This window comes from Arachis hypogaea, chromosome 5 (assembly GCF_003086295.3).
Source record: "Arachis hypogaea cultivar Tifrunner chromosome 5, arahy.Tifrunner.gnm2.J5K5, whole genome shotgun sequence".
In the NCBI taxonomy this organism is placed as follows: Eukaryota; Viridiplantae; Streptophyta; class Magnoliopsida; order Fabales; family Fabaceae; genus Arachis; species Arachis hypogaea.
In genome coordinates this window covers 39,786,159-39,797,890 of record NC_092040.1, presented here as the reverse complement: position 1 = coordinate 39,797,890, position 11,732 = coordinate 39,786,159, and the positions used below count along the sequence as shown (strand labels likewise).

The 11,732-nt window shown below is 32.2% G+C and overlaps 2 protein-coding genes across 2 annotated transcripts; both read right to left on the bottom strand.

The window, feature by feature from the left end:
- Positions 1-1,950: 1,950 nt before the first annotated feature.
- LOC112801377 (cytochrome c) lies at positions 1,951-3,817 on the bottom strand. Its single transcript, XM_025844069.3, has 3 exons — positions 3,095-3,817; positions 2,384-2,517; positions 1,951-2,270 (listed from the first exon to the last, which is right to left on the bottom strand). Exons 1-3 carry the CDS (start codon positions 3,204-3,206, stop codon positions 2,175-2,177), a joined length of 342 nt encoding a protein of 113 aa, XP_025699854.1. The 5' UTR covers positions 3,207-3,817; the 3' UTR covers positions 1,951-2,174.
- A 500-nt stretch (positions 3,818-4,317) lies between these two features.
- On the bottom strand, positions 4,318-9,521 carry LOC112801376 (uncharacterized). Its single transcript, XM_025844068.2, has 13 exons — positions 9,250-9,521; positions 9,043-9,127; positions 8,867-8,937; positions 8,355-8,469; positions 8,167-8,246; positions 7,627-7,711; positions 7,464-7,544; positions 6,615-6,709; positions 6,411-6,461; positions 5,833-5,913; positions 5,529-5,601; positions 5,348-5,425; positions 4,318-4,862 (listed from the first exon to the last, which is right to left on the bottom strand). The coding sequence occupies exons 1-13, from the start codon at positions 9,495-9,497 to the stop codon at positions 4,824-4,826; spliced, it is 1,182 nt and encodes a 393-aa protein (XP_025699853.1). The 5' UTR covers positions 9,498-9,521; the 3' UTR covers positions 4,318-4,823.
- Between the last annotated feature and the right edge of the window lie 2,211 nt (positions 9,522-11,732).

The window sequence follows — 11,732 nt, the reverse complement described above, 5'->3', positions numbered from 1 at the left end:
TCTGTAACGGGTACACCTACCTCCTCCGCATTTCACCCACTACAAACATCCACCTCCACGTTCTTGATAACAACACCTCCAACCCCGACAATATCCACTACATCTTCAAGACCAAGTTTCACAACTACTCAAAGGGCATGTCTTTCTCTATTCTCTGGCAAACAATATAGATTGTTGGACATTAAGACATCATGAGAAGATTCACCTTTGACATTATATGCAAATTCTCATTTAGAATGGATCGCGAGTGCTTCATTCCTTCTCTCCCGAAGTCTAAGTTGGCAGACAAATTCGACCTTGCATCCAAGTTATCGATATAAGCGAGCAACGTCACTATTGTCACTCATATAGAAACTAAAGCGATTACTGAACATTTGTTCGGAGAAGAAACTAAAGCGAACGATCGGAGTGGTGAACAATATGGCCATGAAGATGATAGGGTAAAGGAGGAGGGAGATGGCGACGATGACAGTGGGTTTTAGCAAATTCGGGTTTTAACAAATCATATTTGCTGTCTAGATTCATTTGATCCATCAAATACGACAAGTACTTGAGAGACATAGTCATTAGTTTCTTAAGTATGAATTAGTTAAGAACAAGTTGAGAATTTTTCTTCTTGTGAATATTAAAGTTGTAGAGTGTGCATTTTTTAACTTAATATTGCAGTGTTAGGCTTAGTTTGGTAAATTTTTTCGAAGAAGTGCTTGTACTTTTTAAAAATACAAGCTCCTTATTTGTGTAAGTTGAATAAAAAAACCATATGTTTGTGCTTGTAATTTTTAAAAAATCGAAGTACTTTTAAAAGCATCTAAAGTAGAACTTTTAAAGTTGGCTTATACTTTTCAAAATTTAAAAGCCTAATATAATCTCATATATTAACTAATTTTTAAATTTAACGCATAAATTTATGTCTTTTATAGTATTTTTAAATTTTAAAAACTATTTTACCAAACATAATTGTTGCTTGTGTTTATTAAAGTCATTTTTAATTTAATTTACCAAACATAAATATTACACTTCTTAAAAAGTCATCTTTTAAAAGCTAGCCTTTACAAGTTTGAAAAATAAAAACTTTACCAAACTAAATCTTAGACTATTAGAATTATGCGAGATATGTAGAAATTAAAAAAGAACAATATCATTTTTGAACACAGGGATCAAGGATCATTTTATCCCTCGTTAGAGTTGTCAGGGACTATTTTGTCATCCGTTAAAGTTGATGAAACAAATAACCTAATTGATTTTCTAAATTAATTATTAGGAACTAATCAAGTAATTAACTTTAGTTGAGAACGCCTAGTTCAAAATTTATTGAGAATCAAAATAGATAAATAATAATAATAATAATAATAATAATAATAATAATAATAATAATAATAATAATAAATAATTATAAAAAATAATAATTTTGAAAATTTTTAAAAAGTAAAACTTTAACATTACTCAAGTATTGAAGAGTGAAGACCTGAACCGAGAAGCAGAGAAAGGAACAAGCGAGGTGACCAAATGATGACCGGGTAGAGGAGAGCCAGAGCATCGGACTGCATAGGAGACGACAGTGATTGCTAGGCCCTTGGGAGGTGAGGACTTTGACGGCAGCGAAGACTACAGGCAGCGAAGGCAATAACACTCGGAGAAGGTGACAAAGGCAAAAAGAAGGAATCCGGCGAGGGATGGTGATGTCGGCAATAAAGGGCATGCGATGGCCCGATAGGAGGAAGATGGAACAGAGCTAGGAGTGGGGCACGATTCTAATATGGAGGACATTTTGGTCATTTACCTACTTGCTAAATAACAAAAGGAAAATAGGAAACCTTATCGTACATGGTATACTAGTGTTACAATAAAGTGAATGGAACATTTGAAGATTAATTGCAAGCAAACCATGAAAAGCAAAAATAACGCAAATAATTCAGCAAAGACTTAAGAGTGGTAACTGACTAATTCTGCTTCTGGTAACCAAATATCGATTTGAATGTTTCAATAATGAACTGATAATTGGATTAAATGTTACACCCGCCATATTACGGCAGCCTCTTATAAAAGCAATGCAAAATGAACAAAATAGCATTGCAAACAATGTGATCTACTTTATTCGCCAATTCTACAGTAATCACTGCACCGGCTGAACTAAATGTCTAAAAATTAAATCTCATAAAACTTTTAACAAAAATTTACTGTGCAGTTGATTCTTTCAGATATGCAATAAGATCAGCGCGTTCCTGGGGTTTCTTAAGACCTGGAAACACCATCTTTGTCCCTGGAATATACTGCATAAGAGGATAAAAAAAGGTCACAAAAAATACACAAGTCAGCGACGTCTTGCATGGCAAACATATTTTCTTAATGTCACAATTGAATGAAATATGTCAGTGATGATTACCTTTTTGGGATTAAGCAAGTAATCATATAGGGTCTTTTCCTCCCAAGTCACAGCCATGCTCTTGTTAGCAGCAGAATAGGAGTATCCAGTAGTAGTGCCTGACTGCCTTCCAAACAAACCATTCAGATTGGGTCCTGAAATTATAAACAAAGGTGACGGTTTCAGCCTTCAGAATTGACAATGACATTATTCAAAAAGAACACAGAGGTAACGCATAAAATCAATTCTATAACCGCCTCAAGTGGTTATGATTAGTATTCAAGTATCATATGTTTACTATACACACTGTTAAATGCTCTTCATCTTAAACGATTTGTAAAAATCGAACCGAATTGTGTTAAGATTCTCAAATTTAAATTTAAATCATCGGGAATCATGTTAAAAGAACAATTCAATGTTTCCATTCATATAATCACATCAACAAACCGCATTTACAATAACACCTTACAACTAATACCATCTGTTCTAAAATTTTAAGCAGATCTGAATAACTAGGATTAAAGCACACTTAACGCACGATAACAATTACGATAAAAACGTGAAATGCAAAACTAGCGTCCAATCTCCAGATCTAGGCCTTAACTCGCTTAAATACAATAAGAAAAGCATTAATGAAGAAACATGCAAACACGATTCAATCCGAAATCGAAAATATCGATCACATATAAAAACAAATCGTATGAATAGCGAGGAATGAAGGAGGGAGCTAACCTTGTTTGTGGCCGGCACCTTTCTCGACGGTGTGGCACTGAGCGCACTTGGTCTTGAAGATTTTCTCGCCGGACTTGGAGTCGCCGGGAGGTGCCTGGTCAAAAGACGCCATTAATGCTGCGTTTGTTTTCTCGGGAAAAGGGAATGAGAATGTGAAAACTAAACTAATGGCACAGAAGAGAAGAACGCGAGGGCTGTAAAGAAAGATTTATATATATAGGGATTCGAGGGAGAAGGTGGGAAATTGAAAATGGAACGCGGTCACCACGGTGCTTCAAACGCAGCCCTAACTTTTTCCGCTGACGTGGACCCTTTTTGGCCCTCTAATTATTCCCTTTGGTCAGTGGCGTTAGCGTGAGGCTTAGGTCAAGTTCGGTTTTTCACTTTTTCATGAGATTTGTTTTCTAATGAAAAAGTGCTACAAGAATAAATCAAGCTGTTTATTTATTTTATTTATTCAATACTGATAGGTAATGTAAATATGTCATCCTTGTTTCAAATTAAATTTTTTAGAAGAACAATTTTTAAAATTTAAATCATAATAAAAATCATGATTTCTTATTGCTGATATGTTAAAAAATAAAATAAATGACTTGATTTATTTTTAGAGTTTTTAAAATTTCTCGTGTTTTCCTTGTGTTATGTAAAGGGACTCTGCATAAGTTAGGTAAGCGATTATCAAACTTGTAACCCTTATTTAGTTTGAATAAAACTAGTATTGCCAATTATTGACCTTGTGCTTATATGAGAATCTTTTTTGGTGAAGTCATTGAAGCACAATCCAGTTAGGTTTGGTAAAACGAATAAATTCTTATTCTAATAACTCGTGTTTAAATTTTAGAATATTTATTTTATAAAATAATTTACTAGTACAAATATTAATTTAGACAGGTGTTCAATGGATCCTAATTTTGTGGATTTTCTTGGGTTCTATATGAATGCTGCCAAGTAAAACACTTGATCTAGATGTTTATAAATCAGAATTAATAGATATAGATGACTAAATATAACGTATATTTTAAGTCAAGAACTTGGTGCTAAGGTTATCATTTTAATTCTCCCTTTAGAAATGTTATCATTGTTTCAATATTTTTTCACGCGTGAAACAATTAAAAAGGTCCTGCTAGCTACCATTTACCAAGAGGTCGAAGATTTTGAAATACTCTGTTCAGGAGAGTTTCCTTTAATTTTAAGAGATGACCAAAACTTTATGAATGATAATATTGATGGAAGAGACTCATTAGTCATTTCACTAGTAATGTGTTCAAATCCACACCCAACCTCATCTGATTCTCATGGTCGTCATATCTAATATAATCTAAACTATAGTTCATCTACCCACCTCTCCTACTAAAAAGATACAAGCATTGATTAATTCTTAAAAGTAAACTCTCAATCTTTCCCCTAACCGAAACATAGGAAGACAAAGTAGTTCCTCAAGAAATTGACAACTTCGTCTCATCATAATTTTTAAAACAGACATATTGGCGCTTCCATAACTGAGTAGATTTTTACAAAATGACTAATCTATCACTTTCTTTTAAATGATGAGGAAAATTTTGTCAATTTCAAATTCTGAGGCAACTTTGCCCTCTATCATTTTCGTTAGGGCTGAAATTCGAGGTTTAATACTAATACTAAAATGTAAACCACAAGAACTAGAAACAACAAAGTAAGGCACCCATTGTCACTCCAAGTAGTATGATTCTTGGTTTATCTAATGCCTGGTTCAGGGTTTTGAAAAGGCTGGCTTGCGGAGGCCAGGTATCTGCATAAACCAAGAATTTTGTGAAACAAATATTTTAGTAATTAGTAGCAGAATAGTCAAATCACATCTAAAATATTTAAAAAATAAAAAAGAAAATTACTAAATTTAGGAGAAAGCAATCGTTGTACAACAACGGAATCAACTATACCCTTTTTGTTCTTAAATAAATTCAAACTTCCATTACTTTTTTATGAAATAGTTCTTATATTGCATGATGCAAGTAATGTGACAGCAAATCACCATTCAAACAGTGGATAAAGGCCTAAAGGGTGGATCTTGCATATATGCATGTATGCAAGAATGGTTGTAATCATAATACTCAGAGCTTAATAAAGCAGGTTGGTATTGCTTCTTGAATTCTTATCATACTCAAATGGGATGAAAAACACCATTTTCCAGTATTTGAAGTGACAGCTTGCAATGGATGGTACCAACTTAATGAAATCGGTCTAGAATGGAGAATATAAAAGATGAGGCATTCGTACCTCAACTCCATGAGGGCCTATTCGGTTGCGAGAAATAAAGTTTATAACCAGATTTGCAAATTCTTCAGGTGAATCTTCCTGAATATAGTGCTAGAATATGTTAGATGATAAATTAGAGGGAAGGAAAAAGAGAGAGAGGGGGGTGTTAAAAATTGAAGCAAAATTCATAGTTATTTTGAACCTGAATAGCATGCCCCGTATGTCTGACAACTATCATTTGAAACTTCCCTTGCATTTGACCGATTGTGAGAGACCTGTTAGATAAAAATAGCCAAGAAAAATATCAGAATTTCGTTGAACAATTCATCTATCTTCTCACAACATCATAAGGATAAAAGAATAGGACAAACAAAATAACAAAATATTGTTTAATTCCATTCTAACTATTGAAATTGACAAACTAACGCAATGAAACATTTCAATGAAATCCTCAAATACAATTCGAAAAATACTACAAAAATACAAAGTAGTTTAAAGGTGCTGACTTGTCCAATCTATCTGTTCCTGCTAATAACAGCAGCTTTGGAACCGGACACGACAAAAATTTATCCGAGAGACCTTCATACCTGAAAATAAGAATAATAATGTTAATAATAATAATAATAACTGTTGGATGGGTTGATCAAGGCACCATGAAAGTCACATTATATTTGACACAATTTAGCGTAGTTGTATTTTTGCAGAATCAAGTATCATATCTGTGCAATAAGAAAATATTTCAATATATAATTTATTAACTCTCAGAAATAAAAGACCAAACAAACAAGTTTTATGGAAAGAAAAGGCCAATGAGCACAATTTCAAATTAAGTTTCCAAGGTTGAGAGTCTATATAGAAAGAGACATTGTCAAAATCCATATGCATGCAAATATCCAAAGAACAGTCCTAGAGAGCAAGCAATTCAGATGCGGGCTAAACAACTCATCCAGGAATTACAATCGTACTGAAGTTTGCTATCCCTTAAATAGAGAGCACATTTAGAATGCCAATGGTTTTATCTATAACTTTGTAGCTACAGTAAGTAGTAAACAGAAAAATACTAAAATAATATCGATTAATGTACCATTCTTTCCAATATTGTTCAGTCTTCTCCAGCTCTGTGCGGTAAACATAACTGCAGCATCAATATAAAGAACAAGCCATTCAAGTAAAAAACCAGGAACCAAAGTCTTCAAAACCAGGTTGTTTAGATTGATAATTGAAGAAAACTATCTCTTGGATTGTTCTACCCAAGTACCCAATATTACGAAAGGCTAAGAGTACCAACCATTTCTTTGAATCATCATACTTTAAGGTGCTGGGGATTGAAACACGAGCAGAATCAACATTCCTTAACGAGCCACCCCTGACACTCCATTCAATCTGCACAGAAGCAATTTCAGCTCAACCCAAATGTTAACTTTCTGCAAAAACATCACAAGTACCAGTATAACCTATAGCTACTATCAGACTCTACATTAGATAGGTCCATTAACACAAGCATATGACATGCAATAATTGCCTCGAACAATTATACAATTTGCTAACAAATGGAAGAACAAAAACATTACTACACAACCAATTCACATGCAATAAGCTATAAAAATCATATGCTCCAGCTTATTATGGCTAAAAGGTACATATTCTTTGTCCACTATTGTCTTTGCTTAATATTAGTTAAGCAAATTCTCTCAAACAAGAAATTTTCTAGGTGCTCATGCTTCTTGCCACCAGTTGTGGGGTCCTTCCAGCAGCTTAAAGGGACCATATGAATTAACTAATTTGCCAGGAAATGAAACTAGTAAATTAATTCTCAATTCAAAAGTTGAAAATGCAAAATTCGTGGCCTTCTATATATTTTAATTCATGGACTTCCAACAAAAATTTTTAGAAGTTGCAAAATCAATTTCTAGGACTAGGACTAGGAACAATTCTAAAGCAGAGCCCAATATTCAGGAAGTAAATAATAAATTAGGTTGACATGCAGAGGGAAATATTAAAATAATTATTTAACAATTGCAAAACAAACAACAACAAATGTAAGAAAATAAGTAAGATTTCAAGTGAGACGCAATTGTCCCAACCAGATCAGATAAAACTTGTAAATCAAATAGAAAACTATAGACTCATAGCTTACAGCTTTTTCAAGACTAGAAAAATGTTGCACCCTACTTGATAGGATTTTCTGCATATGAATTAGCGAAGCCATTGCTGTTCCCTGAAATTTTTGTTACCCGATATCAGTGCCACTGAGTAATTGGTCATTAGAAACAATAAGTTGAAATTAACTAGGAACCAACCTCTACAACATCCACAACTACCAACCCAGCCAAGGTAGACAATGATCTCCTTGCAGCAACATGCACAGCAATTGACCCTCCCATGCTTTGATGATGAAATAAATTTTTATCAATGATTGTTAACATCATTATCATATTTAAAAATCATTACTATATTAGAAGGAAAGAAAAAAAAATGGTACAGAGGTTAGTTCACCAAATATTTGATAGAATAATATATTATTAATTTGAGGATATAATATCAAAGAGAAAAGTGGAGGCTCTACAAACACATTCAGCTTAAAATAGACAACCTAAGTCGGCAAGAGCAAAAGTGAAATCAAACAATCATGCCTTATAGCCATATAGAATATCAAGAACTGAACCGATAACCCCGAAAAATTTCTCTCGTGAAAACCAAATTCACCAATCACATTATGCAAAATGCTTACAATCCATGTATGAGGGTTAGGAAGATAGTAAAGCTTTTAAATAACAGGAATCAAATCAATACTTCTATTACAGAACCACCTTCCTACTAAGATAACAAAAAAGGAATACCTGTGACCAACAAGGATAATTGCTGGTGGGGATTCTCCATATAATTGCTTTATAACAGCTATTACATCATTGCACATGGTCTGCATGAAAAGATGGTTATATAATGAACAGTATAACAGCCAGCATGCTGAATATAGTACACATCCTCACACAAAACAATCTTATTGAATCTATTTATTACATTGTACCTCTACAGATAAGTCAAGATCATTATCTGACACTGACTTCCCATGACCTCGGAAGTCCATTGCAACTACCCTAGCTTTTTCCTTAATTTTACTTGCAGATAAAGCAAATGAAAGCCTGTAGAAAATAAATGCGTGAATGAATATTCATCAGACTGCAACCTACGAAATAATTATAGCAACTACGAGTAATACCATATAAAATTAGACTTGACACGTTTAAGAGAATGGTTATACTAACTGTAAGCAAAGAAAAATGAGATTGCAAAGACTTCAATCTTGGTAATCAAGTTGCTATGCCAGCTACTCTCTCCTTTTTCAAATCAAGCATATACTGCGAATTGCTCCTAAATTCAACATATCCATTTACCACTTGATTTAATTTTAGTGGGTCTTACACTCAGGCTGTCAGGCATAATTCTAGTTCCCATGAATCATAATACTCCATTAATCAAAATTTGAAGAGATAACTAAGATAATAAGAGAAATTTAGCAATGAAACTAGGTAAGCATACCCAGAATAACCACCACCATGTAAACAAAACACAACGGGTCCCTCAGTTCCTGCCATGTACACATGAAATACCTAAATAGATGGAAAATGAAATGCTTTATTGTTGTTACAAAGAATAATCATTTAATTGTGTGGAAAAAAAAAGCAGTGGCAAGGGTTTAGGTTTAGGGGACTAACGTCATTGGAATTGGGAATAGCAACATCTTGTTCTTTATCAAAGTAGATGGACCAATCTACAGGTAAATATTTCTCCAAGGAACTCCTGCAACAAGCAATTAACAGCTAAAATGAACCGAAGAAACGATCATAAATGCAATCATGTATATAGAAGAGAGTAATGGGCGGTGGGAGCTGAAAAGATCGCAGAGAGAGAGAGAAGGTTACTTATTTGAGGGAGGCCGTTGAGGAACGGAATCGAAAGCTGAGGGGGAAGTTTGTTGGGGATGATCGGAGTCAGCGTCATCTTCAGGGAGGGTAGCCATGTGAGATTCAGAGGAATCCATCGCTCTCTCTCTCTTTTCTTTTTCTCTTTCTCTTTGTTGTGTCGATCTGCAAGCTTTTCTTTTTAGCAGAGAGTATGAGTCTGATATCAAATGTGCTTTCACTTCGCCATGTCTTCCCTCTTCTGACATCACACATGTACGAATCCGATCATATCTTCCATTTGTTACTAGACAAAAATTTTAAAAAGAGGACTAGAAATTTTTTTAATATTTTTTATTATTAATTTAATTTTTTATTATAATAAATTAATAATATCTTTTTATTTTATATTTTAAATATTATTAATTAATTATTGATTAAAAATAAAAAATTTTACCCTTTTTTTTTATTATTATAAAGATGGACAACCAAATAGTAAACCCCATGCTGTAGAAAATTGACACTTGGCTAAAAATATAATGGTCATGCTTTCTCTAAGTCTGACGCGTGAAAACAAACAAAGTTGAGAACTTTCCCTTCTTTTACCAGAAATTAATTTAGATATGGAGTAAAGGAGAGTGTTATTCAACAATTTTAATACATACTGTCTTATTCATATATGTAAACTCAAAATACGTACAGACTTGCAAAATGCAGATCACATTTTGCAAGAGAAAAAAAAAAGCAATTACAAAACGCGTTTAGCACGAGGAGCTAAATGTGTCTTATATCTCTTTTATATGCGGATAATAACTGGTTATTTGACCATTTTAGACCGCTTAAAACGCAGGTTGTGTTTGACAAGTAATAAATATAAACTGGAGATTGTGATTAATAGGAGCTACGCTGTATGTTCAATACGTGTTTGGAGAGATAGTCGAAAAGGATCTTTAAAAAGCAGAACGCAAGTGAAGTTTTGCACAACACAAGAGTTCGTGATTTTTTGAGGGTTTTAGTTGTAAGGATTCAGTTTAAGTGAGTGAGAGTTTGTGTTATAAGGGAGGGAGGGTTTGAGATTTTTAGTTGCAAGAAAGGGAGAAAGAAGAATAATAGAAAAAAGAGGGAGTAGTTTAAGTGAATGAGTAGTAAAATTATTAGAAAAAAATGGTTTGTGATTTTACGTTATTTCAAAAACATATTATTGGATATTTAGATCATTCTTAATGAATAAATTCTTTTTATGAATAAATATATTTATTTGAGTAAACATTTAATCCGGTCTTTGTCCATTTTCACGAAGGACAAAGCGATTCTTGTCTAAAAAAATGGACACTTTGACCCTCAACCTTTTTATTTTGGGATAATATGATCCCTCTGTTAAAAAAATTATTTAAATAATAATAAAAATTAGTTTTGTGGGGGTTTTATTTATATTTTGTGGGGATTTTAAACCTTCACAAAATTAATTTTAATAATATAGCTAATTATTACCACTACTACTACTATCTTCTTCATCCTCATTATTCTACTTCTATTATTTTTATTGATTTATCATTATCATTATCTCCTTTATCGTCATCAATCACTAATACCAATATTATCAACATTAAAGTTCTCTTTTTTATTTCTTATTCGATGTTCTTTTTTTCTTTTAAAAAGTATTTATACTACAATTACTATTTTTTTTGTGGCATCATTTTCATTGATAGTTTTTCTTCACTTAACCACCATTGGTGAAGAAATTTTTCAAAAACAAACTTATTAATAGTTTGTGGAGGTTTAAAACCCCCGTAAAATACAAATAAAACTCCCACAAAACCGATTTTTATTATTATTTAAATAATTTTTTTAACAGATGGATCATATTGTCCCAAAATAAAAGGTTGAGGATCGAAGTGTTCCCTTTTTTTTTTTGACAGGGATCGCTTTGTCCTTCGTGAAAATGGACAAAGACCGAATTGGGTGTTTACTCTATTTATGTATATTTTGTGTTTTAACTGATAATTTTATTGTTAATTCATCATCATCATCATCATCATCATCATCATCATCATCATCATCATCATCATCATCATCATCATCATCATCATTATTGTTGTTGTTATTATCAGTGACGGACCCAAAAAAATTTTGCAGTGGGGGCAAAAAATAATAAAAATTAAAAATATACACACAATCACTTATAATAGCTTTTTTTTAACATGACAATATTATTTTTCTATATATATTTTAAAAAAATTATTTTATTTTTTGTATCTCATATTTAATTGTTAAGTCTATTTATTATAGTCTTTATAGTATAAATAAATTTTTTAATCAAAATAATTACTATAATCAAGATCATTTTAATAATAAATATTAATACAGTATATTAATATATAGATAATATATTTTTTATTTTAAATTATTTTTTAAAAAATTACTAATAATTTAAGTTGTATTTAATTAGAAAACTAAATTTTAATTTAATTATTAACTAAATTAACTAATATAATGAAATTAAT

Excerpts from the sequence above, each read along its gene's own strand:
- LOC112801377 (XM_025844069.3), bottom strand. The coding sequence starts at position 3,206 with ATGGCGTCTTTTGACCAGGCACCTCCCGGCGACTCCAAGTCCGGCGAG. Across the intron at positions 2,518-3,094 it reads AGGTGCCGGCCACAAACAAG|GACCCAATCTGAATGGTTTG; the intron begins GTTAGCTCCCTC and ends TTATAATTTCAG. Across the intron at positions 2,271-2,383 it reads ACTTGCTTAATCCCAAAAAG|TATATTCCAGGGACAAAGAT; the intron begins GTAATCATCACT and ends CCTCTTATGCAG.
- LOC112801376 (XM_025844068.2), bottom strand. The coding sequence starts at position 9,497 with ATGTCAGAAGAGGGAAGACATGGCGAAGTGAAAGCACATTTGATATCA. Across the intron at positions 9,128-9,249 it reads CAACGGCCTCCCTCAAATAA|GAGTTCCTTGGAGAAATATT; the intron begins GTAACCTTCTCT and ends TGCTTGTTGCAG. Across the intron at positions 4,863-5,347 it reads TAGGCCCTCATGGAGTTGAG|ATACCTGGCCTCCGCAAGCC; the intron begins GTACGAATGCCT and ends TGGTTTATGCAG.